General features: G+C 56.5%; 2 protein-coding genes across 3 annotated transcripts in view; both read left to right on the plus strand.

The window, feature by feature from the left end:
• Positions 1-1,365, plus strand: part of INTS3 (integrator complex subunit 3) — a 42,623-nt gene extending 41,258 nt beyond the window's left edge. For both annotated transcript variants that reach the window (XM_045876422.3, XM_064593580.1), the window contains exons 29-31: positions 118-190; positions 282-438; positions 544-1,365. In XM_045876422.3, the coding sequence (XP_045732378.1) occupies positions 118-190; positions 282-438; positions 544-621 (308 nt within the window). In that variant the 3' untranslated portion in view covers positions 622-1,365. The remainder of the gene's footprint in view (positions 1-117; positions 191-281; positions 439-543) is intronic.
• A 1,109-nt stretch (positions 1,366-2,474) lies between these two features.
• On the plus strand, positions 2,475-7,889 carry SLC27A3 (solute carrier family 27 member 3). Its single transcript, XM_045876423.3, has 10 exons — positions 2,475-3,160; positions 3,468-3,677; positions 3,975-4,133; positions 4,702-4,826; positions 5,069-5,263; positions 5,373-5,463; positions 5,594-5,792; positions 6,018-6,115; positions 6,236-6,366; positions 6,701-7,889. Exons 1-10 carry the CDS (start codon positions 2,578-2,580, stop codon positions 6,875-6,877), a joined length of 1,968 nt encoding a protein of 655 aa, XP_045732379.1. The 5' UTR covers positions 2,475-2,577; the 3' UTR covers positions 6,878-7,889.
• The last annotated feature ends 17,843 nt before the right edge of the window (positions 7,890-25,732 follow it).

Raw genomic sequence — 25,732 nt, forward strand, 5'->3', positions numbered from 1 at the left:
TGCAGACCCTGGCTCAGACGAGCCCTAGAGTGGGTGGGGGCAGGGGCAGGAGAGTTGAGTGAGTTTCTGGACCACTCACTGTCCTTCCTTCCCTGCTCTCCCTCCTCCTCCCTCTAGTTTTTAGCCAGACCCCAATTCTCCAGGCTCTGCAGCACGTGCAGGCAAGCTGTGACGAGGCCCACAAGATGAAGTAAGGCCTTGGGAAGCAGTGGGGGAGGGGTCCTGCCCAGGACAGAGAAGAGGCTGGGAGGAATGTGCTGAGGGTGTGTTCTTTCTCTCAGGTTCAGCGATCTCTTCTCCCTGGCTGAGGAATATGAAGACTCATCCACCAAGCCGCCCAAGAGCCGGAGAAAAGCAGCTCTGTCCAGCCCCCGCAGTCGAAAGAATGCCACACAGCCCCCCAATGCTGAGGAAGAGTCAGGCTCCAGCAGTGCCTCAGTGAGAGCCCTCACCTCTGCTCAGCAGCAGGAACATTGGGGGCGGGTGGGGCTGGGACTAGTAGCTGCTCAGGCTAATGACTGCCCCCCCCCCAATCTCTTCCAGGAGGAAGAAGACACAAAACCGAAGCCTACCAAGAGGAAACGGAAAGGGTCCTCTGCAGTGGGGTCTGACAGTGACTGAGGCCCCGTGTTCCTCCATCCCACCCGATGTTGGACTGCCCTCCCCTCCTTGGTGAATCAGAGGTTAATGAGGGCTGGGGAGATAGTGGGGAGACACCCTCTCCCTCTGCCCAAGGCTCGCCTGGTGGGAAGGATGAGCTGCTTCCTTTGGCTCAGCCTGAGAAGCTGCCATGCAGCCCCAGCCCCTGCTCCCTCCTGTCCAGGCGCCTCCAGCCCCATCACACTGCTGCTCCCACCGACTTGGGTCCCACTGAAGCCAGAGGCTGTGTGAAATCTGGGCTGGTGCAGGTCCTCAGCCCCTGCCCCTCCCCAGCCTCCCAAAGAGAAGAGAAATGGCAGATGGGGCTTGCTGGTCAGAGAGGCCAGGATTGGAGTGAAGACAGTGTATGGATGCCCCTTCCACATGTTCCCCGTCCGGCCTTGATTTGCTCCTAACAGGCATTTTATAGTTGCTCTCCATCCTCCCGTGTGAAATGGGCATTTCATCAGTGATGTGGTCCAGCTGCCTGCCTGTTCCTCAACATGGGGCAGATGCCATAAGAGTTCAGGCAGGGACTGAGGGGAGAGGGAGGCCAGAGCCTTTGGGACTCCCAGAGAGAGACTTCCACAGAACTGTCAAATGGTCCCATTTCCTCGGTTCTGTCTTTTTGGGGTTTTTTGTTTGTTTGTTTGTTTGTTTTTTTGGCAGAGATAATCGCGTTTTAAAAGTTTTTAAATGACAATAAAACAAGCCAGAACCTCTTTTGTGCTGGAGTTGCTGGCCCAGGTGCTCTTACCCTGTGCACCTAACTGGTTGCCCCCACTCCCCTGGTGGCCTCAGAACTTCCCCTTTTCCCTTCCCGAACACCCCCTTGTCTGGAGCAGGAGGGACTTTTTGCTGCCCCCCTCCTGCCCAGACTTCCTGCTGCCACTGGGGCTGTGGGCCAGGCACTGACCTGTCCAGGCACCATCTCCCGTGAAGTTGAACCCTACTTCTCTGTCAAGAAACTAGAGGCTCCCGAAAGTGAGTCTTAGTAGATCTGTGTGCTTATCAACCCTTGGAGGACTGCTTGGGGGTGAAGGATGCCGCCAACTCGGATTCTGATGGACAGAAGTAGGCCTGGTGGGGAGAGTTCAGATGCCAGCAAGAAGGAACCAACCCTCTTTGTTCCACAGTCTGGCCACTTGCTGTCTGTCCCCTGTGTCCCAGCAGAAAAGAATCCCCTAGGCTGCCCAGGAGGCTGGGTGGCCGACGGAAGAGAGAGGAGTGAGGTCTTGGCGCAGGACAGAGGGCTCCTGCAGAATCCAGTGTCCCCTTCTTCAAAGCTGTTATTCCTTCCTTTAAAAGTCTTAGTCGCAGGAGGCCTCTTCCTCTCCCCTTCCCGTTCTCTCTGCCCCAATTAAAACCAGGATGGAAAGCATTCGCTGGCTGGCCCCAATTATTGTGCCCTTGCCCGGAAGGAGGGGCCTCCGCAGTAGCCCCTCCAGAACTCTGGCTGGCTGGGCCCCCACCCATCCCCTGGGGCTGCTGCTGGCGCTGGGGGAGAGCACGGGTCTGGCAATCGGGCCGGGTCTTGCAGCGCCAAGTGGGCAAGGGGCCGAGTTCTCCGGCCAGTTTTGGGGGAGAGCAATGGCATCCTTAGGCCGGGACGCCACAGTTCAGCCAGATGCCAGAAGCGCCCTTGGGGAGAAAACCTGAACCGGGACCTGGGAGGGTTTGGGCCGCCGGCTGTCTGGGAGGGAGCGCGCACAGGGCGGAGCGCGGCTGTGGGGAGGGCGGAGAGCGCGGGGCCGCCTCCCACGCACTCCCGGCCTCGGCTCCCAGCCCGTGGGGAACCGGGAGGGGGGAGGGGGGAGCTGGGTGGGAAGGGGCGTGTGCCGGCGCACGCGCGCTCCCAAGAGGGAGAGGTCTCCGAGCAAAAGCGAGCGGCCCGTTTTCGGAAGGGAGTCTCTGGGCCGCGCCAGGGACGAGGGCACCATGGCCGCCCTCCTGCTGCTGCCCCTGTTGCTGCTGCCACTCCTGCTGCTGCGGAAGCTGCACCTCTGGCCCCGGCTGCGCTGGCTCGCGGCCGACTTGGCCTTCGCGGTGCGCGCCCTACGCTGCAAACGGGCTCTTCGAGCGCGCGCCCTGGCCGCGGCCGCCGCCGACCCGAGGGGCCCCGAGGGGGGCTGCAGCCTGGCCTGGCGCCTCGCGCAACTGGCCGGGCAGCGCCCCACACACATCTTCCTCATCCACGGCGCGCGACGCTTCAGCTACGCGGAGGCCGAGCGCGAGAGCAACCGGGCTGCGCGCGCTTTCCTGCGCGCCCAGGGCTGGGACGCGGAGCTCGGCGGCGGCGCAGAGGACGAGCGGGCCGCGGGAGTTGCCGGCGCCGCGGCCCCTCTGGCCCCCGGGGCCACCGTGGCGCTGCTCCTCCCCGCCTGCCCAGAGTTCCTGTGGCTCTGGTTCGGGCTGGCCAAGGCCGGCCTGCGCACAGCCTTTGTGCCGGCCGCCCTGCGCCGGGGTCCCCTCCTGCACTGCCTCCGCAACTGCGGCGCGCGCGCGCTCGTGCTGGCGCCAGGTAGGGCCGGAGCGCGAGGCCAGCGGGGGCGGGACCGGCCTCGGAAAGGGGCGCGTCGGTGGGGGGCGGGGAGGGGGAAGGAAGCCGAGCCTCCTCGAGGGGGTTCGGAAAGGGTGCTCGGGGACTTGAGTCTTTGGGTTTGCGAAGGGATGGAGCTGGGTCTTTGGTTCCCAGAACGGTGATGGGATGTTCCTACTCTTCTCGCCCAAGAGCAGTGAAGCGGGGGGGGAGGGGCGGGGGGGGTTGCAAATAGGCTGTGGGGTGGAGAATTCTGGGTCCCCAAGCTATGCCTTCCCACCTCATCCAGAGTTCTTGGAGTCCCTGGAGCCTGACCTGCCAGCCCTGAGAGCCATGGGGCTCCGTCTCTGGGCTGCAGGCCCTGAAACCCATTCTGCTGGAATCAGCGATTTGCTGGCTGAGGCCTCCGCTGAAGTGGATGAGCCAGTGCCGGGGTACCTATCTGCCCCCCAGAGCATAATGGACACGTGCCTGTACATCTTCACTTCTGGCACCACGGGTGAGCACTGGCCTTACCTCCCAGAAACTAGGCAGAGGAAGGCAGGGGGCTGGGGACAGGAACTATGGCCTCAGTTTCCAGGCCACTCCTCCAAACCCTCCCCGCCCCTCCATGCTGGTCCCGAGAATCATACTAATTTCTCCACCTCCCTGAACTTCCCACATTTCCAGGACAGCTTGGCCTCCCTTCTTTTCAGCTTCAGCCTTGCCTCTGCCTCTTTCTTTGGGAAACCAGGGGCAGAGGGAGGCAGGGCCTGAAGCTCAGACCCTTCCCCGGGTCTCCCCCCACCACCCACAGGCCTCCCCAAGGCTGCTCGGATCAGTCATCTGAAGATTCTGCAGTGCCAGGCGTTCTACCAGCTGTGCGGAGCCCACCAGGAGGATGTGATCTACCTTGCCCTCCCACTCTACCACATGTCCGGCTCCCTGTTGGGCATTGTGGGCTGCTTGGGCATTGGTCAGTCTCCCCAACTCCCACCCCAGTCCAACCCCCACCTTTAGTCCTCCAGCAGATGTTTTTTCTAGCAAACATTTATTAAGTACCTAAGTGGTATGCACACCTCGGGATGCTTCCTGAGTCCTTCAGGGTAGAGAATCCAGAGGAAGAAGGAGGCAGGGCCTCCTCTCCAAGAGCTCCTGGTACAGCAGAGTAGCATCACCTGCACAACCTACAGACTGGCTAAGGAGGCCGTATCGTTCACAGAACTCCAGACTCCAAGGTCGGGGTGGGGAAGGGCTGTGGATGTCAGCCCAGGAAGAAGCAGATGGAGAAGGTTGGGACTTGGGGGCAGGGTACGGAGCACGGACTATGTGGGGACAGGAAGTAGAGAAAGGGCACTGACCTCCCTGAGGCACAGGTGGGAAAGGAAGAAGGCCAAGTTGGGCCTGCTGTTGAATGTCCCAGCAGGGCCTTCCCAGGGACTACACACTGCACTGAGGACTAGTGTCTGGGAAGGAGGTGGTCAGGGCGCCCCCATAGCCCTTAACCTCACCGTCCTTCCTCCCCCCTCCTCCACTTCTGGCAGGGGCCACAGTGGTGCTGAAGTCCAAGTTCTCGGCTGGCCAGTTCTGGGAGGACTGCCAGCAGCACAGGGTGACAGTGTTCCAGTACATCGGGGAACTATGCCGATACCTTGTCAACCAGCCCCCGGTGCGTGGGCACAGGTCCAGGGCAGAGCTGCCCAGGCAGGGAGGTGGGCACTTCATGGGAGACGCTGAGACAGTGGTCTGGGAGTTGGAAGAGAACGGCAGGGCGGGGTGAGGGGCCTGGGATGACAGGATATCTGAGTGAGGTCACCGTGGAAGGGGCTCCAGGGGAGTGGGAAACAGGACTTCACTTTTGGGAGTTGGCGTCTTGGTGGTGAACCTTCTGCCCATCTCTCCTCATCTCAGAGCAAGGCAGAACGTGGACATAAGGTCCGGCTGGCGGTGGGCAGTGGGCTGCGCCCGGACACCTGGGAGCGTTTTGTGCGGCGCTTTGGGCCCCTGCAGGTGCTGGAGACCTACGGACTAACAGAGGGCAACGTTGCCACTTTCAACTACACAGGACAGCTGGGTGCTGTGGGACGTGCTTCCTGGCTTTACAAGGTAAGGGAAGGGTGGGGAAGAAACTGGGGATCCCATGGAAGGTGGGGGCCGGCAGGGAGGGGGCTCATGCAACTGAAATGACCCAGTGCCTGGGTCTCCCTTTCCCCAGCATGTCTTCCCCTTCTCTTTGATTCGCTGTGATGTCACCACAGGGGAGCCAATTCGGGACACTCAGGGGCACTGTGTGGCCACATGTCCAGGTTCGTGCTCAGGTGGGGTGGGTGGGGGTGGTGCAGATGGCAAAGGAGGATTGGGATTAGACAGTGGGGTGAGGGGCAGGAGGTTCTGGGTGAGGTGGGCAGTCACCCCTGACTCCAGTGACTCTGCCAGGTGAGCCAGGGCTCCTGGTGGCCCCAGTGAGCCAGCAGTCCCCATTCCTGGGCTACGCTGGGGGGCCAGAGCTGGGCCGGGGAAAGCTGCTAAAGGATGTCTTCCGGCCTGGGGATGTTTTCTTCAACACTGGGGACCTGCTGGTCTGCGATGACCAGGGTTTTCTCCGCTTCCACGATCGTACTGGAGACACCTTCAGGTATCTGTCCATGACTTTGAGTCCTTTCCCAGACATCCAGTCTCTGTGACCCGAAGCCCCTAAACCTATCTCCCTAACTTGCACCCAGACACACCCAAACCCAGCCCCTCATCTAACCTCTCCTGTCAGACAGACCTCTGGAACACTTCTTCTCTGTGAGCATCTGGCACCCTGTGTCTTCCCCCCACCCACCTTCTAAGGCCCAGGATCTCTGCCCTCTTGCAGGTGGAAAGGGGAGAACGTGGCCACGACTGAGGTGGCGGAAGCCTTGGAGTCCCTGGATTTTCTTCAGGAGGTGAACATCTACGGAGTCACCGTGCCAGGTGCCAAGACACGGGAGGTGGGAGGCAGCTGGCCCACTGCCCTGACCTGGTATTACTTGGGCCCAGGGAACATGAAGCTGGAGGGTGGTCCACAGCTGACCTTTCCCCACTGACCACCAGGGCACGAAGGCAGAGCTGGAATGGCGGCCCTGGTTCTACGTCCCCCCCACTCATTGGACCTTGTGCAGCTCTACACCCATGTTTCTGAGAACTTGCCACCGTATGCCTGGCCTCGATTCCTAAGGCTCCAGGTAATCAGCTGCTCCTGCTCCCCCCCTCCCCCCCCCACCCCCTCCTGGTCATCTGCAGCAGCTGGTAGTGCCCAAACCCCACACAGGGATCCTCACGTGATACTCTCCGTGAAGAGAAAGAACAGCTCCTTCCCAGACATGCACTCCTTTGCCCCCCTTCATTCCCTCTGCCCTCCTCCAGGCTTGTGTCCTTCTCTTCCCTGTCACCCCGTCCCCTAAACTCTGACCTCATACCTCCTTTTCCCTGCCCCTTGACAAACTTCAGTCCCTTGACTCACCTGAACCACTGGGCAGAATATGCCTTCCTTCAACTCCTTTTGATGCCCCTCCTCAGGAGTCTCTGGCCACCACGGAGACCTTCAAGCAGCAGAAGGTGCGGATGACAAAGGAGGGCTTTGACCCAAGCACACTGTCTGACCCCCTCTATGTTCTGGACCAGGCTGGGGGTGCCTACCTGCCCCTCACACCTGCCCGGTACAGTGCCCTCCTGGCTGGGGACCTTCGCATCTGAGAGCCCCGCATGCTCAGGTGCCTGAGGGAGTGACTTTGTGGGTTGGGGGCATGGCAGGTGTACTGGGGACTGTCTGGGGTCTTTTTTATACCAGATTTGGAATCATTATTTTGTAATAAACAGGACCAGAGCCAGTCTAGCTCTGTCTTTCTGATCTGCGGTTTGGGGCTTCCCTGTCTGTGGAACTGCTTTTTCCTGGCACAGAGCCCCATACCTCTGCCCTGACTTTATGTGGGCCTGAGCTCCGCGTCTGGACCGCAGTGTTTTTCCTCTCAGGTGACTCCGTGTGATCCCTGTCCTTGGAGAGCCCCTGGTGGTGGGTGTCAGTCTGTGCTGTGTGTGCCCACCCCAGCTTCACGCCCTGAGCACTGGGCAGCTCTGTCGGGGGAGCTATGGGACTGGAGGCCTTGACCAAATGGCACAAGCGGACAGAGGCATGGAAATGCTGCTCCCTGTGGCCGGCCAGCCTGTCCCCACAGACGCAGGTGTGGCTGGGCTGGAGAAGAGTCAACCAGGCAAAACAAAGGTTTGATTTTGAGGAAAAGGGTCCTCTAGACACCCCTCTTCCCTCACAGCCTCTGATCGCGCCAGTCAGTGAGGGGGAAAGGGTGGAGCCACGCCAGCTCAGATGTTTCTAATTTTACCTAATCTTAGTCCTACATTCCCAGAGCAGCAGCCCAGGTTGCAGCCCCTCAGGCCCTGAGGAGACTTTGAAGGCTTTCCTGGGAGCAAGGCTCACAGTGCATGTGTGCACGTGGCAGCAGGAAGAACGGGGGACTCAAAAGGAAAAAGGCCTGTCCTTAGCCTCCAAATGAAGCATCAATAAAATTCATCATCTAGATGAAACTCCTGCTTCCCCTAAAACTAAAGTCCCACCTGTTGGGGTGCCTGGCTGGTTCAGTCAGTGGAACATTGGACTCTTAATCTCGGGGTTGTGGGTTTGACCCACACATTGGGTGTGGAGATTTTTTTTTTTTTTTTAATTTTTTAAGTAAAGTCCCTTCTGTTTTGAGCTGTGGGTCCTGGACATATTTTGTTACTTTCCCTTGAGCTGTCTTTCTCCCTCAAATTCCTCTCCCCAACATGAGAGGTCAGGGGACGGGCCCCACCAACAACTTCGGGTCCCAATGGCTAAGTCCTGTTCTAAAACATATGCATTACCCCACCCTCCATCAGAAAACCCAATTCAGCATCAACAACACACTAATTGAGGTGCACATTGAGGTGCAGGTGACTTCACACACTGACCAATAAATGAGGAATTACCTCATTCCGTTCACCGAATTCAGCCAGAAAGAGTGCAATAGTTAAGTGTATGGGGGGGGTGCCATGGGGGGCCTGGGTAGGTGTGTCACTTGGCTGGCAGGGCCATGTCCTGCAGCTGCCCTCCTAAAAACCTTAACTCAGCCCATTTCCCAGGACGGTGAGCTGAGGAGCCATCTCTTCCCTCATGGAATCACACACATTTTTTTCTCCACAATCCGTGTTTCATTTCACCTAAGTCTGCGATGTCCAATATGGTGGCCACTAGACCTGCCTACTGAGTGCCTGAAATGTGGCTAGTCTAAAGCAAGATGTGCTGTAAGTGTAAAACACACACCAGGTTTCAAAGACTTAGTACCCCCCAAAATGCATTTTTTAATTTTATATTCTTATTTGATATTCCTTACATGTTGAAATTGCATTTTGGATGTATTGAGTTAAATAAAACATTAAAATTAAACTTGTTGGGCGCCTGGGTGGCTCAGTCGGTTAAGCGACTGCCTTCGGCTCAGGTCATGATCCTGGAGTCCCGGGATCGAGTCCCGCATCGGGCTCCCTGCTCGGCGGGGAGTCTGCTTCTCCCTCTGACCCTCCTCCCTCTCATGTTCTCTGTCTCTCATTCTCTCTCGCAAATAAATAAAATCTTAAAAAAAAATAAAATTAAACTTGTTTATTTTTACTTTTGTAAATGTGGCTACTAGCAAATTTTAAATTACGTATGAGTCACGTATTTCCAGTGAACAGTGGCTGGCCTAAATCCTGTCCCCAGGCCTCACTCTTCAGACCCACAAATACCAAGCATAGCGTCAGTGGTACCTGGCTGGTGCACGCCCTTGAGCCAACACTTTGCAAAGACAGCCGGAGGAGAGCATTCCGTCCCCAGGCTCAGGCAGGTGACGGGGACCAGCATGTCTTCAAGATGCAGCCTCTGCAGATGTGATCAGCAGTAGAAACGGACAGCTGCAAAAAGGCATGCTTTAAATCCAAAAGAATTAAGTTGTCCACTTACTACAATTAAAAATACTAAATCTTGGAAGAATTAGGTTCTTTAAAAAAAAATCCACTGAAATAAACGGGAACGGGATGCTGAGACAGCTTGCAAAGGGGAACCAGGCTGAGCCTCTAGCGCTTCCCTCTCCGGGCGGCTGGAGCGGAGGGCGGTGGACACGGAGCCCCAGCCCGCCCGCGGCCGCGCCCCGCCTGTGGGCGCGGGTGCCGGGGGCTGCACAGCCAGGGGGCCAAGCATGGATTTTGCATTTTACGCGACTGAAGAGATGAAAGGAGAGTTCATGACGTGAGACGACCACGTGGGATTCCGAGGTCTGCGGCCGCCTTCCTGCACCGAGCCAAGGCGGGCCGTCGTGGAAGACCGCACGGCCCGCACGGCCCAGGACCAGCCTGTGCCGCGGGACGCGTCGGGTCACCGCCCGCGCTCGGCGCTGGGCTCCCGGCCCGGGGCCCCTCCCACGGCCCGCTCGGGAAAGGCCGGAAGCGCGGCGGCGCGGCCACTTCCGGGCGCCCCGGGCCTGCAGGCTGCCTGGGCGCGCTCGCGTCTCGGCGCAAGCGCGAACTGGCGCCCACGGCGGGCCGCCAGGCACGTGCCCGGGCTCGAGGGAGGTGGAGCAGGCCTGACAAGTGGGAGGAGTCCTCTGGCGTGGGCGGGGCGAGCCGCGGGCGCCTTCCGACCAAGAACGGCGCCTGCGCATTGGTGCAGGGGCGCCTTAGGCTCTCTATGAAACTCCGGGAGCAGAGGGCGGTGGGGGCGACGTATCCGCAGTTCTCTTCTTTGGGCCTCTAGGGACAAAAGCGGGGAGAAATGTTGACTTGGGGGGCGCCTGGGTGGCTCAGTGGGTTGGGCCTCTGACTCTTGGCTTTGGCTCAGGTCCTGATCTCAGGGTCACGGGATGGAGCCTCCCGTGGGGCTCCGTGCTCAGTGCCAGGTCTGCTTGTCCTCCCCCTCACGTGTGTGTTCTCTCTCTCAAATACGTAAAATCTTTTTAAAAGTTTTTGGGTTTTTTTGCAAATTGTCTTTGTTATCTGCTGCATTTTTTAAACTGTTTTCATTCCTGTTAACATACATGAGTGTTGGGGCACCTGGTGGCTCAGTCGTTAAGCGTCTGCCTTCTGCTTGGGTCATGATCCCAGAGTCCTGAGATCGAGCCCCGCATCGGGCTCCCCGCTCAGCGGGAAGCCTGCTTCTCCCTCTCCCACTCCTCCTGCTTGTGTTCCCTCTCTCGCTGTGTCTCTCTCTGTCAAATAAATGGATAAAATCTTTAAAAAAAAAAAAACCAACAAAAACATACATGAGTGTTCTAATAGTTTCAAGTGCACAGTATAGTGATTCAGTACTTGCATACATCACCAGGAGCTCATCACCACAGTTGCCCTCCTTCCTCCCCATCACCTGTCCCCACCACCTCTGGTGACCACAAGTGTGTTCTCTATGGTTAAAAGTCTATGAGAAACATTTTTAAATTAAGATATAATTCACATAGCATAAAATGCACCTTTTTGAAGTGTAAGGTGCAGGGTTTTTTACTATGCCCATAAAGTGGGCAGCGGAGCCATTATCTAATTTAGAACATTTTCATCACTCCCAGAAGAAATCCCTACCCATTAGCAGTCTCGCTCTATTCCCCCCATTGCAGTCCCTGGCAATCACTAATCTCCTTTCTGTGTCTATGGATTTGCCTATTCTGAACATTTCATATTAATACAGTCAGATTAGGTGGCCTTTTTTAATATATGGATTTTATTTATTTATTTTGAGAGAGAGAGAGCACAAGTGGGGGGCAGAGGCAGAGGGAGAAGCAGACTCCCTGCTAAGCAGGGAGCCCGATGCGGGGCTCGATCCCAGGACCCTGGGATCATGACCTAAGCTGAAGGCAGACGCTTAACGACTGAGCCACCCAGGTGCCCTGGCAGTTTCTTCTTATAGGAGTATGACGCATTGGGCCTAAAGGGCTCTGGTTTCTGCAGTGTTTTTCCTACCATGAAAAACAGAGGGAGGGGCGCCTGGGTGGCTCAGTCATTAAGCGTCTGCCTTAAACTCAGGTCATGATCCCAGGGTCCTGGGATCTAGCCCCGCATCGGGCTCTCTGCTCCGCGGGAGGCCTGCTTCTCCCTCTCCCGTTCCCCCTGCTTGTGTTCCCTCTCTCGCTGTGTCTCTCTCTGTCAAATAAATAAATAAAATCTTAAAAAAAAAAAAAGAAAAAGAAAAACAGAGGGAATGAATGTCTCTAACCCAAGCATGCAACTCTTGATCTCGGAATTGTGAGTTCAAGCCCCACATTTGAGTAGAGTTTGCTTTAGAAAAAAAATAAAGTTAAAAAAAAAAGTTGCTACCTTCATTAGATGTGATAGTGACATAGTGATTATTTTAAAAAGTTTGTATTGGGGCATCTGGGTGGCTCAGTTGTTAAGTGTCTGCCTTTGGCTCAGGTCATGATCCCAGGGTCCTGGGATTGAGCCCCTCATCGGGCTCCCTGCTCAGCGGGAAGCCTGCTTCTCCCTCTCCCACTCCCCCTGCTTGTGTTCCCTCTCTTGCTGTGTCTCTCTCTGTCAAATAAATAAAATCTTTTTAAAAAAATTAAAAATTAAAAAAATAGGGCGCCTGGGTGGCTCAGATGGTTGAGCGTCTGCCTTCGGCTCAGGTCATGATCCCAGAGTCCTGGGATCGAATCCCGCATCAGGCTCTCTGCTCCTTGGGAGCCTGCTTCTCCCTCTGCCTCTCTCTCTCTCTCTGTCTCTCATGAATAAATAAATAAAAATCTTTAAAAAAAAATTAAAAAAATAAAAAGTTTGTATTTTTAAAAAGATACATGTAAGTATACAGGTGTGGAATAAGATGATGTCTGAAATTGATTTAGAAATGCTTCAGCAAAGGGGTGCCTGGGTGGCTCAGTCGTTAAGCGTCTGCCTTCGGCTCAGGTCATGATTCCAGGTCCTGGGATTGAGCCCTGCATCGGGCTCCCTGCTCCGCGGGAAGCCTGTTTCTCCCTCTCCCACTCCCCTGCTGTGTTCCCTCTCTCGCTGTATCTCTCTCTGTCAAATAAATAAAATCTTTAAAAAAAAAGAAATGCTTCAGCAAAGCAAGAGGGAAGACAAGGTAAGATGCACCCAACAGATGGGAACAGACCCTGCGAAGCCCCAGTGACTGATTAGTGAGGCCCAGGGAGGTGGGAGTGCCTGCGACTGGGTCCTGCAGACCCTTGGAAGGAACTTCGCAGAGTTGGGACATTACCCTGAGGGTGTGGAGAGCCCAGAGGGAGAGGGACTCTTCCTGAGAGACAAGTGTCAGCCCACAGGGTCAGGCTGCACTGGGGGCGGGGTGGGGACGGAGGGGGGGTGCGGTTTGTGCAAAACTGTAAGAAGGCAGCTTTCCACTTCAGTCCGCACTGGGGAGTGGCGTTGCAGTCCAAAAAAGGAAAGTTCTGGATTGAGTTTTCTTTCTTTTTTTTTAAAGATTTTATTTATTTGACAGAGAGAGACACAGTGAGAGAGGGAACACAAGCAGGGGGAGTGGGAGAGGGAGAAGCAGACTTCCCTCCAAGCAGGGAGCCCGACGTGGGGCTCGACCCCAGGACCCTGGGATCATGACCTGAGCCGAAGGCAGACGCTTAACGACTGAGCCACCCAGGCGCCCCTGGGATTGAGTTTTCAAGGCTGGTTGGCTCTCCTTCCATCTTCCCCTTATCAGACATCCTGTGCTCCAGGCTTTGGGCTTATGGCAGCAACACACAGAGTCCCTGACCTCATGGAGCTCACACGCTGGTGGCGGAGAGGAAAAACCAAACCAGATGTGAAATGAATCAGAATAGACAGCAATCCTGCTGAGTTCTGTTTGCTGCTGTAACAAATGGCTTGGAACAGGGCAGGGTATTGTCCTGCAGCCTGGACGTCAGACACAGGTTTCCCAGGGCTAAGATCAGGGTGTCAGCAGGGCTGTGTTCCCTTCCGGATGCTCAGGGGTCAATCTATTCCTAGTCTTCTCCAGCTTCTAGAGGTCACCCGCATGCGCTGGCTCCCTCCCCACTTTCCTCTGCAAAGTCAGCCACCTTAGGTCCTTCTCGAATCACACCGCTCTGACCATTTTCCCTGACTGCCACCAGCCTCTTCCATGTTTAAGGACCCTTACAATTACCTTGTGCCCACCTGAAGAACCAGGATAATGTGATCATCTCCTTACTTTAAGGTCAGGTGATGAGTCACCTTTATTTCATTTGCAACCTGAATTCCCCCTTGCCATGTCACCTAACATATTCATTAGTTCCAGGGATTAGGACATGGATCTCTTCAGGGCTCATTCCTGTGCCTGCCACAGATGGGGAGGCAGAGAAAGAAGGGCAGGAAAAGGGGTGTGGGGAGAGACAGAGGTCCTGGCTGAGAGGAGAGAAGAGGAGACAAGGTGCCAATGCCCTGGAGGCCTCCTCAGAGGGTTTCACCTCCTGCAGAGACATTCCAGGGAAGTTTTTCCAGGGTTGGGCCAGTTGTTAACTGTTGGGGAGGGAGGAAAATAGGGGCAGCTCTGGCCAATCAATCCTGTCAACATTTCCTAAACGTGGAGGGTGTTGGGACTCTATCCCTGAGACAGCACCTCCCAACCCGGGGCAAATGCAAACGCGGGTGGGATGTGAGCACATCTCCTTGGTGGGGCGGGGGTTGGAGGAAGGTCTCATCAAATTCTCAAAGGGGCTGGGACCAATAAAAAGTTAACTCTTGGGGCGCCTGGGTGGCTCAGTGGTTAAGCATCTGACTTCAGCTCAAGTCATGATCCCGGGGTCCTGGGATGAGTCCCGCATAGGGCTCCTTGCTCAGCAGGGATCCTGCTTCTTCCTCTGCCTCTGACCCTCCCCTGCTCCCCACTCGTACTTTCTGTCTCTCAAATAAAATCTTTTTTTTTTTTAAGATTTTTATTTATTTATTTGACAGAGAGAGAGAGACAGCGAGAGAGGGAACACAAGCAGGGGGAGTGGGAGAGGGAGAAGCAGGCCTCCCGCTGAGCAGGGAGCCCGATGCGGGGCTCAACCCCAGGACCCTGAGATCACGACCCGAGCCGAAGGCAGACACCTAACGACTGAGCCACCCAGGAGCCCCTCTCAAATAAAATCTTAAAAAAAAAAAAAAGTTAGGTCTTATCTTAAGGGGTATAAAAAGAAGTGCTTAGAATGTAAAATGGTGGGACGCCTGAGTGGCTTAGATGGTTAAGCGTCTGCCTTCGGCTCAGATCATGATCCCAGGGTCTTGGGATCGAGCCCCGCATCGGGCTCCCTGCTCCTCGAGAAGCTTGCTTCTCCCCGCACCACCAACTCCCCCTGCTTGCGTTCCCTCTCTCGCTGTGTCTCTCTCTGTCAAATAAATAAATAAAATCTTTAAAAAAAAAAAAATGTAAAATGCCGCAGCCACTTTGGAAAATGGTTTAGCAGTTCCTCAAAATGCAGAGTTTATGACCCAGAAATTCCATCCCTAGGTATATGCCTAAGAGCGTGGAAAGCATATCTTCATGCAAAAACTTACACACTAATGTTCACAGCACCATTAGTCATAATAGCCAAAAAGTGGGAACACCCCAAGTGTGCATGTGGTGAGCGGATAAACAAGCTGCAGTGTCCGCATATGATGGACTCTTCAGCCAGGAAGGGCTATTACAGTCGTAGGTAGAGGAGCAGTGAGAAAAGCCAGACATAAAAGACCACAGGAAGTAGATTAGTGGTTGCCTGGGGCAAGGGGTGCAGATGGGGAGGGAATGTTAATGGGTACATCTCTTTTGGGACGTCTCTTTTTTTAAAAAAAGATTTTATTTTTATTTATTTGATACAGAGAGAGAAAGAGCACAATCAGGGGGAGCGGCAGGCAGAGGGAGAAGCAGGCTTCCCGCCGAGCAGGGAGCCCGATGAGGGGCTCGATCCCAGGACCCCGGGATCACGACCCGAGCTAAAGGCAGACGCTCAACGACTGAGCCACCCAGGCGCCCCTGATGAAAATATTCTAAAAAGATTACAGTGGTAGTCATGAGTCTCTGTAAAAATAGTGACATTTTGAACTGTGCCGCTAACGCAGGTGAACTTCATGGTATATAATTATATCTCAGTCAAACAATTATTTTTTTTAAGATTTTATTTATTTATTTGACACAGAGAGAGAGAGAGCACAAGCAGGGAGATCGGCAGGCAGAGGGAGAGGGAGGCTCCCCGCTGACACAGGGCTTGATCCCAGGACCCCAGGATCATGAACTGAGCAGAAGGCAGATGCTTAACTGACTGAGCCACCCAGGTGCCCCTCAGTCAAACAAGTCTTTTTTTTTTTTTTAAAGATTTTATTTATTTATTTGAGAGAGAGAATGAGAGAGAGCACATGAGAAGGGGGAGGGTCAGAGGGAGAAGCAGACTCCCTGCCGAGCAGGGAGCCCGATGCGGGACTCGATCCAGGGACTCGATCCAGGGACTCGATCCAGGGACTCGATCCAGGGACTCGATCCAGGGACTTGATCCAGGGACTCGATCCAGGGACTCGATCCAGGGACTCCAGGATCATGACCTGAGCCGAAGGCAGTTGCTTAACCAACTGAGCCACCCAGGCGCCCAGTCAAACAAGTCTTAAGAAGAAGGGGAGAGGCACCTGGTCGGCTCCATCGCATAGCAGCAGCTCTTGGTCTGAGGGTCGTGAGTTCAAGCCCCATGCTGGGGATAGAGCTTACTTAGCAGATGATAGATGATAGACAGATGATAGATAGATATAGATAGATGATAGATAGATAGATAGATAGATAGATAGATAGATAGATAGATAGATGATATAGATAGATAGATATAGATAGATAGATGATAGATAGATATAGATAGATGATAGATATAGATAGATGATAGATAGATATAGATAGAAAGATATAGATAGATGATAGATAGATAGATAGATGATGATAGATAGATAGATAGATGATAGGAGAAGGGGAAGGAGGAGACGAAGAGGTGGTTGCTTGGCACTTGAAGTCCATGGTCCTCCCATGCTCCTCACTGACTCTGAAGGCAGGTGTCCTCCTTCCTAGGTGGGCAATCTCGGAGGTGAGGGATGCCAGCCCAAGGCAAGATGGCTGGTTACTGACTTGTACCCAGGTCTTCTGCACTGGTCATTTTTTGCTCTGTGGGCCCTGCCAGAGGGTGAAGTCAGAGGCAAAGAGGTGGGTGCTGCAGAGGGGCATCTTCTCTAGGTGCGAGGAAGCAAGGGAGTGAGGGAGACCCGAAGGAGGGGAGGCCCTGAGCAAACACTCACTGCTCACCAGGCCACACTCTGTCCCCAGCCTCACCTCAAGTAACCCTCCCAGGCATGAGGAGAAGCTGTTTCTATCACATATCAGTCCCCGTTTTATTGAAGGACACACAGCTGGTAAGTGATTTGGACCATGTCTGTCTCCCTGACGTCTGAGTGAGAAGTCTGCCCGCTCCCGCTCCCCACCAAGGGGCAGGAGCCACAGGAAGGCTCTGGGACAGAGATGCAGGGCTGGGTGAGGAAGGCCTTGGGGGGAGGCTGCAAGGCTGGGAGGCAGTCAAAACTAAGAGGAGGCAGTGGGCCCCAGGAGGCCACCATGCCCAGGCCTCTCCCGCGGTCCCCTCAGGCCGCACTGCAGGCTTGGAGCTGGCCTTCGTGCGGGAGCAACCTGCTGCCCTGCCAGGGAGGGTGAGTCGCCCCTGTCCATTTCCCGGCAGCGGGATGGGCTGGTCCAGTGCCGTCCTGATGCCAGAGTGCTCCCTGCTTCTGGCCGTCCTGCCCCCATGTTGGAGTCCCCCTTCCCGAGCCCACGGGTACCCCTGCATGGCCCAGAACCATCATGGGCGGCTGGGGAGCCGCCGGGCCCGGGTACCGCAGGCAAGTAAGTGATGGGACAGTGCAGGGGCATCCAAGGGGCACAGAGTTGCCCAGAGTGGGTCCAGGCAGCACCGACTTAGCTGTTAGATCCAGTATGCCCAGTGCCTAGGGCCCAGAGTACTTGCGGGGGCCCAGCAAAATGTTTTATTCTAAGTATCTTTAAAACCAGAAGAAAAAAATGAACGTAATAATGAATATATAATAATGATGAATATAATATTGAATATATAAACATGGATTATATTTGTTTTTATGCCATTGCAATTATAAAATATAATTATGTATATGTGTGTGTGTATATATATATATATATATTTTTTTTTTTTTTTTTAAGTAAGCTTTCCTCCCAGCATAGGGCTTGAACTCACAACCCTGAAATAAGAGTCATAGGCTCTACAGACTGAGCCAGCCAGGCACTCCTATAAAAAACAATTTAAAATTTTTTTTTTAAGATTTATTTATTTAAGGCGCCTGGGTGGCTCAGTTGGTTAAGCGACTGCCTTCGGCTCAGGTCATGATCCTGGAGTCCCGGGATCGAGTCCCGCATCGGGCTCCCTGCTCAGCGGGGAGTCTGCTTCTCCCTCTGACCCTCCTCCCTCTCATGCTCTCTGTCTCTCATTCTCTCTGTCTCAAATAAATAAATAAAATCTTAAAAAAAAAAAGATTTATTTATTTATTTTAGAGAGAGAGAGAGAGTGCATGTGTGCATGAGTGGGGGGAGGGGCAGAGAGAGAGAGAGGAAGAGAGAATCTCCAGCAGACTCCCCACTGAGCACAGAGCTCACCCTGAGATCGTGACCTGAGCTGAAACCAAGAGTGGGACACTTAACCAATTGAGTCACCGAGTCACCCCCAATTTTATTTTATTTTTTTAAATACTTAAAAAAAAAGATTTTATTTATTTATGACAGAAAGAGACACAGCGAGAGAGGGAACACAAGCAGGGGGAGTGGGAGAGGGAGAAGCAGGCTTCCCATGGAGGAGGGAGCCCGGTGCGGGGCTCGATCCCAGGGCCCTGGGATCATGACCTGAGCCTAAGGCAGACGCTTAATGACTGAGCCACCCAGGTGCCCGCCCCCCCCCAAATTTTAAATGTTTTTTATGGAGAAAGGCAAAGTGCTCACGGCTCACGAAAATCACAGACAGGAGACTGCAGGGGTGAAGAGTGGAGAGGTCAGCAGGAGCTGGGGCTCTGGAATATAGTTGCTGGGGCAGAGCCCAGGGCTGGTTCTGTGCGTGGTCCCCCTGCCCTAGGTCTGTCCCACTTCTGCCCACATCCAGAATCCATTGAGGTGGAGTGGAGTGGAGTCACCGGCTTCTAGTGCCTGATCCGGGGGGTGCCAGAACCCTCCATTTCTGGGCGTGTGTGGCCCGCCGCAGCCAAGATGCCCAGCTGAGGCCGAGCTGTACGCAAGGGCCAGGGGTCAGAGTGTGCACTGGGTGGAGAGGAGGGGCTGGGTGCTGGCAGTGGGTGTGGCTGGCGGTGCAGGTAGAGTTTGGAGCAGAGACGTTCTGAGCTGCTCCCATAGGCTGTGCTGGGGTTGGGAGCAGAGCAGTAAGCAGATGATACGGGTTTGGTCCGTCGTGGGCTTCCAGAGCTTCCAACCTCCCAGGGCAGGGCTTGAACTCAGCCTTGGGCTCTGGCAAGGGATGGGCAGTGGCTTCAGGGGTGAGCTCTCCGAGCCTGAGTGTTGGAGGGGGAGCAGAGAGACGCCGTGGTCAGGGAGGTAGGAAGGGCGGCAGTCCCTGCATTTCCTGGTGCAGAAGGGCGGGTGATGTGGGCAGTGGCCGGACCGCAGAGCACGCAGAGTTCAGGGTAACAAAGACATGATGTAGGCAAGGCCCATCATGGCAAAGGGTTTGGACTTGACCCAGAGGACTGTGGGAGCCCTGGATGGGTTTGGAGTGGGGGATTTGGAGTCAGCCTCTGTCTCAGCTGGGAGTGCAGGGTTGGAGGCGCTTCTGCACTTACACGGAAGTGTGTGTGCTCCTTGGGGTGAAGACGAAACACCCAGGGTGACCCCAAATGCAGGCCGAGGGGCTGTGAGGGCTGAAGCAGAGCCCAGAGGACAAGCCTGAGGCCATTCGGATCCCACAGCCTGAAGCCAGGTCAGCCCTGGTGCCCGTGGCGGAGGGCCTCCCGATTTGTCCACGAGGGGGCCCCACAGTACAACTAACGACGGCCCTGGGGCGGCACCGGGCGCGTCTGCGTCCACGTCCAAAACACCGCTGACATGTCACCGAAGGATATGTAATTTTTAAGTGGAAGACTGAGAGGGGCAGGGCTCTGACCCAGAGCTATTTAGAAACTGAAAGCACGGGGTGGGCAAGGGCAGAGGGAAGGCCCGGCGGTGTGTGTGGGGGGGTCCTTCCCGCCTCCCATTTCCTGCTGGTCAAGCATCTGGGGCAGGAGGGCAGGGCAGGGTCCCATGCCTCCAGATGCTCGGTGCTCCAGGCCAGTGCCGGCCGTCGGGGCAGAGGCAGGAAGCTTCCAGGACGTCAGCAGGAGGAGGCACCTGTTGGGAAAGGCCAGGAAAGGAGCTGGAGTCAGTGTGGACCCTTCCCCGGGGGCAGGAGCTGAGGACCGAGGCCCCAGACCATTCCTTGCTGCTCACACACTCCCCTGGGGCAGGCCTTGCACTTGAGAGGCAGCAGGGGGAGGGGCTTCCCAAACTTCCAGCTCAGAGCGGCGGGAGGGTGTGCTGCCCACTGTGGACCCTTCCAGGACCCAGTCTCAGCCCCTTTCCGGCTAGTCCCTCTGCCATCGGACAAGTTACTTTCCCTCTCTGACGCTGGTTTTCTCTCCTCTGTAAGCTTGGAGAAATAAAAGCACTTGCCTCACAGTCTGCAATGAGGATTAGATGTGGGCGGGGGTCACAGCACAAGTCTTGGCAGGTGCAAGGGCTCAGGTGGGGGCTGCACTGTCTCCTGGGGTCCGGGCTCTGCCTCCACGAACAGCGCGACCAGAAGGAGCACAGCCTCCGTGGCCAAGGCCAGGACATTGGATGGTCTCGCCTGAACGAGAGATCGTGAGAGGCAATTTGAGGGGTGCCTGGCCTGGAATAGGTCCTCGATATCTAGTTGTGGGATAGATGGATGAAGGAAAGAAAGGAGGGAAGGAGGGAGGGAAAGAGAGGGAGGAAGAAAGGGAAAACTATTCTAGGTCTCAAGGAGTATTTAAAGGTGTGTAAGACTTTATACCAGTTCTTGAGACTCAACTTTCACTTTAGAGAGACAAAATTTTGTATGAGACTTTCTTTTTTTTTAAAGATTTTATTTATTTGACAGAGAGACACAGCGAGAGAGGGAACACAAGCAGGGGGAGCGGGAGAGGAAGAAGCAGGCTTTCCGCGGAGCAGGGAGCCCGATGCCGGGCTCGATCCCAGGACGCTGGGATCTTGACCTGAGCCGAAGGCAGACGCTTAACAACTGAGCCACACAGGCGCCCCATGTATGAGACTTTCTTTTCTTTTCTTTTTAATTTTTTATTTATTTGCGAGAGAGAGAATGAGAGATAGAGAGCATGAGAGGGAGGAGGGTCAGAGGGAGAAGCAGACTCCCTGCCGAGCAGAGAGCCCGATGCGGGACTCGATCCCGGGACTCCAGGATCATGACCTGAGCCGAAGGCAGTCGCTTAACCAACTGAGCCACCCAGGCGCCCTGTATGAGACTTTCTTAAGAAAGGACATTTATGAAAGGGTTTAAGATATGTTACAAGTTGCATAAATTACAAAGTACAAAATAGGAATGGGGTGACCAGGTGAGGGAAAACAAAGGTGCATTTTCTGCAAGTTCATAGCCATGTTCCAGGGTGAGGACGGGGCTCACGGCAGCCCCCACTGATTTGCTGAATCACCTAATAAAATGGCAGAGGGTGGTATAAAGACATGGTTTAAACCCAAATGGCAGTGAGTTTCAAACATGTTTACATCCCTCCTGAGCAGTTGGGACATCACTGAGTTCTCAGGAGGGCCTGGCTTGCTTCCTGAGGGAGCCCGGGGAGAGCCATCTGGGGCTGGTGGGGGGGGAGGCGCGCTTAGCCGTCCCTCTCCCCCCCACCTGTTGAACCTCAGCGCTGGTTTTCCCAGCACAGCACCTGGGCGAGCCGTCTTCTCTATCCATGAACCAGGAACGAGGCCTAACTGCCCAGCAGCGCTCTGAGGCCTGGTCCCTCGAGGGCTGGGAGCAGCAGGGTGGACTGGGCACAGAGTGGTCCAGTTCTGCTTTGCTCCCTGCTTGCTGTTTGCACCTCACAGTGGGATCCCCACGGCTGCTGCAGGAGCCTCAGATCCTGTCCGGGCCTCAGGACCTGACGAGCGCGGCGCATCAGACGGTGGCTGGAGTGCGTTGACCCTGGCCACCCACAGCCGCTCGTCTCCCGAAGCTGCTGGGTATGCAGCCGCCCCCCCCAGAGCCCTCAGCCCTTGGCCCTCTCCCAGCCCTGACCCCCGGCCTCCCCGCAGATGGCCGCTCCATCGGTGGGGTGCTTATCCAAGTCCTGGGCACCGGGAACCTCATGATTTCTGAAGGGTCTGTCCAGCACTGGGGCATCTATGTCTGTGCTGCCAATCGGCCGGGCACCTGTGTCCAGCGCATGGCACAGAGCATCCTGCTGGTGAGTCCTGAGGCCGGGAGGGGAGGGCCCTGGGCTCCCTCTCCCCGCATGGGAACCTGCGTGGGGGAGAGGGAGGGCAGGAGGGGACAAGACGCAGGGCCTTACGGTGCCGTCCACCCCTTGGCCCAGCACTGCCCTCCCCTCTGCCTCCCTGCCACCCCCCACCCCCGGTTTGTCCAGTGGCCACGGTCCTTGTTCAAGCCTCCAGGCAGCACTGCCATGTTCACCTGCGTGGCCCGGGGTGTCCCTGATGGGAAGGTGCTGAGTCCTGGGGAAAACACTCGGCTGGCCCACGACAACACGTGCCCCAGGTTCCTGTGTCCCACCCCCGCCCAAAGTGGGTGCCTTAGCCCACCCCAGGCATGTGTGCCCACCTACACCAAACACCAGACACACTACCTCCCTCCAAAGTCCCCACAAAGCTCCGGCAAGTGCACCCCCAGGCCGCTCCGCTGTAGGTAAGACCACACAGGGGGCGGGTCCTGCTCCTGGGCAGGTCTGCGGTGTCTGAGAGAGAAAGTCCCCTCCTTAGGGCCACCTAACCGGGGCAGGGGGGCTTGGCAGCAAGGAGCCCCCGGCTGCCGTGTCTTTCCCTAGCACACTGACGCTGGCGGGGCTCTCAGAGGAGGACAAGGCCATCTACCAATGCGTGGCCGGGAACAGCGCAGGCTCCCGCCTGGCTGTGACAGGGGACCCAGGGCAACCCCCTGCCCCAAGGGGGCTGCAGGGGATGGCCCTCTCCATCTCTGTCATTCCAGTGTCCTGGGAACCACCTGCCCCCCAACAGGGACATCATTGGCTATGTGCCGAACCTCCGGCCTGTGGGAGGTGGGATGTGGGTGGGCAGCCAGGAATCCCTGGCCACCCCTGCGCCTGATGGGTGGTACCCCTGGGCAAGTTCCTTCCACTCCTCGCGATCCCCAGACGTGGCTGGGCCCTTGCTGGGCTTCTGGGTCTGTGGCTCCCTGGTGTCTCCTCATGCCCTGCGCCCCTTCTCATCCTAGCTCCAATTTCTGCAGCCCCTTCCCTGCTCTCGGTGGAGACCTGGCTGGCCCAGCCAGGCACCAGGAGGGCCTTCATGCCCCCTCTGTGGAGTGCGGGCTGTTTGTGTTGAGGAAGAGGGGTGCTAAGCTGCCAAGCCGCTCTGCTCCTCAGAGACAGCTGGCCCAGAGCTCCACGAGGCCGTGGGCGAAGGCAGCTTTGAGCATGTCTCCTCCAGCCTGGAGCCCACCACAACCGACTCCACCCACGTGCGGGCCTCCTCAGCGGAGGGTGCCAGCCGGGACTCCGCCTCCAGGGACGCCTCCACCAGGGGCCGCGGTGAGTGGCAGCCTCCCCAGCCCCGCAGACCGGCTCATACCATGTCCTCTGCAGCTTCCGCCGCCCTAGGCTTCTCCACCGACGTGCTCGGTAGCACTGGTGTGCAGGCCTCCGGGCGGCTGCCACCCCAGCCGGGGGCCCATCCACGGCCTCAAACCCTTCCCCCAGCTGCTTGCTTCGAGGGACTCCTGCTCCTGCCTCACAGTGTCACCCCTTCCTCTGCACAGACCTGGGTGAGGCCCTGACCCTTCTTCAGCCCCCTGGCCCCCTTCTCCGTGTCCTTCGCCAGGCACTGAGCTTTACAGCCCAGAAAGGCCTGCGGCCTTCCCCACGTCCTGCTCCCTGTATGAGATCCAGCTCCAGGCATTCAGTGGCTACAGGCAGGGTCCCAGCAGCTGTCTCCTTGCGTGAGGTGGGGTCCAGTGAGAAGGTGGCAGGCCGGGGCACAGCAGGCCCCTCCCATAGGACCCATGAAGGTCAGTCTTCAGGGAGGCGGAGGGGCTGGGCTTTGACGGACGGCACTGTGTCCAGAGTCCAAGGCTGGGTGCTCCTGCAGTCGGGATGGGAGCCCCCCGCTGCCTGGGGCTGTGGTGTCCCCGCGGGCCTCACGGCCCTGCTGCCCACAGCACCTGCAAAGCTGCTAGGAGACCATCCGCATAGTGTGGCCGGGAGCCGCAGAGCAGAGAGGCAGAGCAGAGAGGCAGAGCCGGCCGCCCCTCCCAGAGCTGCAGAGCAGGGCCGGCCTGGTGGGCAGAGAGCGTGCCCCGCCCAGGCAGAGGACAGGGGGCAGAAGCGGGCCAGAGCCAGGTGGCTGCCGCCTGCGCCCTCTGCCCACGGAGAGTGTGCTAAGCCGGAGGGAGGCCCCAGGCAGGTCCCTATCTGGGCAGCCTGCTCTGCAGACAGGGTCCCAAGGGTGCTCCTCGGCACTGCCTCTGCCTGCCTCCGACCGCGCTGGGGACCGCTGAGGCCAGGCTCCAGGGAGAGAAGACTGCACTCATCCTGCAGGTGAGGGGGGTTCACCGGAGAGGCATGGGTGGGGCAAGTGGTGTGCCTGAGGCCCGGCGCTGAGGCCTGACTGTGGCTGGGACAGCGTCCCTTAGCCTAGGGCCCTCCAAGCAGGCTCCCCGCCGATGGCACCAACTGGCCCACCAGAGAATACCTCACCTGTCCCGTCACCCTAGAGTCTGGAAAGAACCCCGGGTCCCTCCGCTCCTCTCCACGGAAGTGCAGGCCTGACCACAGAGGGAGAGAAGACCGTGTGGTTTCTTTGTTCCTCTCTCCTCCTCAGGAAATGTCATTCTCCCCAACACACTAAAGAGCCTCAGATTAAACCAAGCTCAGCTGGGAGTCATCCCTGCCTCATAACCCCATCCAGGATATGCTCTTGATCCAAATATGAACCTACCCAAAGATGTATAGTTTTAGGGGTCTCCCCTAGGCGGGGAGCAGGGCAAGGGGCGCACCTCTACCTCATGGCCAGAACCCCTAGTCTGATATCGGTCTCCTTGTGCCCAAGCTGAGCTCTGCCCCAGGGACAGGCAGCCTGCACTTCTCATAGTCTTGAGTGGGCAGGTGGGCAAAGGGAGCTCCCTGCCCCTTTGTCCCAACACCACGAACGTCCTGAACATCTGAGCTGACGGGAGCTGCTTCTCTGAGCAACCGAGCAGCCATCTCCCTCTTTCCAGATCCACAGCCCTGGCCCCGCTGTGGGCGGCGGAGCACTCCCCCCCGTTTGATTTCTATTTTTGAGAGGAGACAGCGGCTGGCGCTGGGCCTGTGGTGGCTGTGAATCCTTCGTGGAGAGAGCAGAGAGGCTGTGGAGCACCCCACCCCTCGGTGCCCCTCGAATGCAGGTGTTGAAGAGCACGTCCTCCTCCCCTCCGCTCTCTGCCGGCCTGTGGCACCCAGGGCCCCGCTGTCCCGCCTCACCCAGCCCTACCACACCCCGAAGCCAAAGCCCCAGAATGGCCCTCCATGGCTATCCTGTACGGTACCGAAGGAGGGAGGATCTTGGAGGAAGGAAAACCCAGGGTTTAGAGGAGGACCCTGAACCCTGCCTCCCTCTGTGCCCCTGCAGAATGCAGAATGATGGCAAGACCTCGGCAAGGCTGGTCCTGCCGCGGCGCGTCTGCGCCTTCTGCAGGAGGGACGGGCCGGTTTCGACCAGACGTGTGGCAGGGGACCCAGGGGTTAAGAACAGCCCCAAACCTTCTCCGCATCCCCAATACCTGTCGTTTCCTGACTTGTTAGCTTTAGCCATTCTGACTGGTTTGAGGTGGGATCTCATGGTGGGTTTGATTTGCATTTCCCTGATGCCGAGCCTCACGTGGAGCACTTTTTCATGTGTCTGTCGGCCGTTTGTATGTGTTCTTCGGAGAAATGTCTGTTCATGTCTTCTGCCCAATTCCTTGACTGGATTATTTGTTCTTTGGGTGTTGAGTACGGTGTGAAATTTAAGAAACAAAACAGGATCACAGGGGAAGGGAGACAAAAATAAAACAAGACGAAATCAGAGAGAGGGAGACAAACCATGAGAGACTCTTACCTGGAGGGAACCAAACGGAGGGCTGCTGGAGGGGAGGGGGTGGGGGGTAGGGTCCCTGGGTGATGGGCATTGAGGAGGACACGGGATGGGATGAGCACCGGGTGTTGTACATTAAGTGATGAATCACTGAACTCTAGCTCTAAAACTAATAATACATGTTAATTGGATTTAAATTTAAGTGCATAGTTAAAAGAAAAAAAAACCAACAGCCCCAAACTTCAACATCCTGTCCTCTGGGTGGACCTGACCGA

Source organism: Mirounga angustirostris, unplaced genomic scaffold, assembly GCF_029215605.1.
Source record: "Mirounga angustirostris isolate CCGP_5_RB_7025 unplaced genomic scaffold, mMirAng1.0.hap1 SCAF_6, whole genome shotgun sequence".
Taxonomy (NCBI): Eukaryota; Metazoa; Chordata; class Mammalia; order Carnivora; family Phocidae; genus Mirounga; species Mirounga angustirostris.

What these genes read in the sequence shown, in the direction of transcription:
- SLC27A3 (XM_045876423.3), top strand. Translation starts at nt 2,578, where the DNA reads ATGGCCGCCCTCCTGCTGCTGCCCCTGTTGCTGCTGCCACTCCTGCTG. An exon ending in CGTACTGGAGACACCTTCAG is followed by an intron (nt 5,793 to 6,017) that starts GTATCTGTCCAT and finishes GCCCTCTTGCAG; the next exon opens with GTGGAAAGGGGAGAACGTGG. An exon ending in CTACGGAGTCACCGTGCCAG is followed by an intron (nt 6,116 to 6,235) that starts GTGCCAAGACAC and finishes ACTGACCACCAG; the next exon opens with GGCACGAAGGCAGAGCTGGA.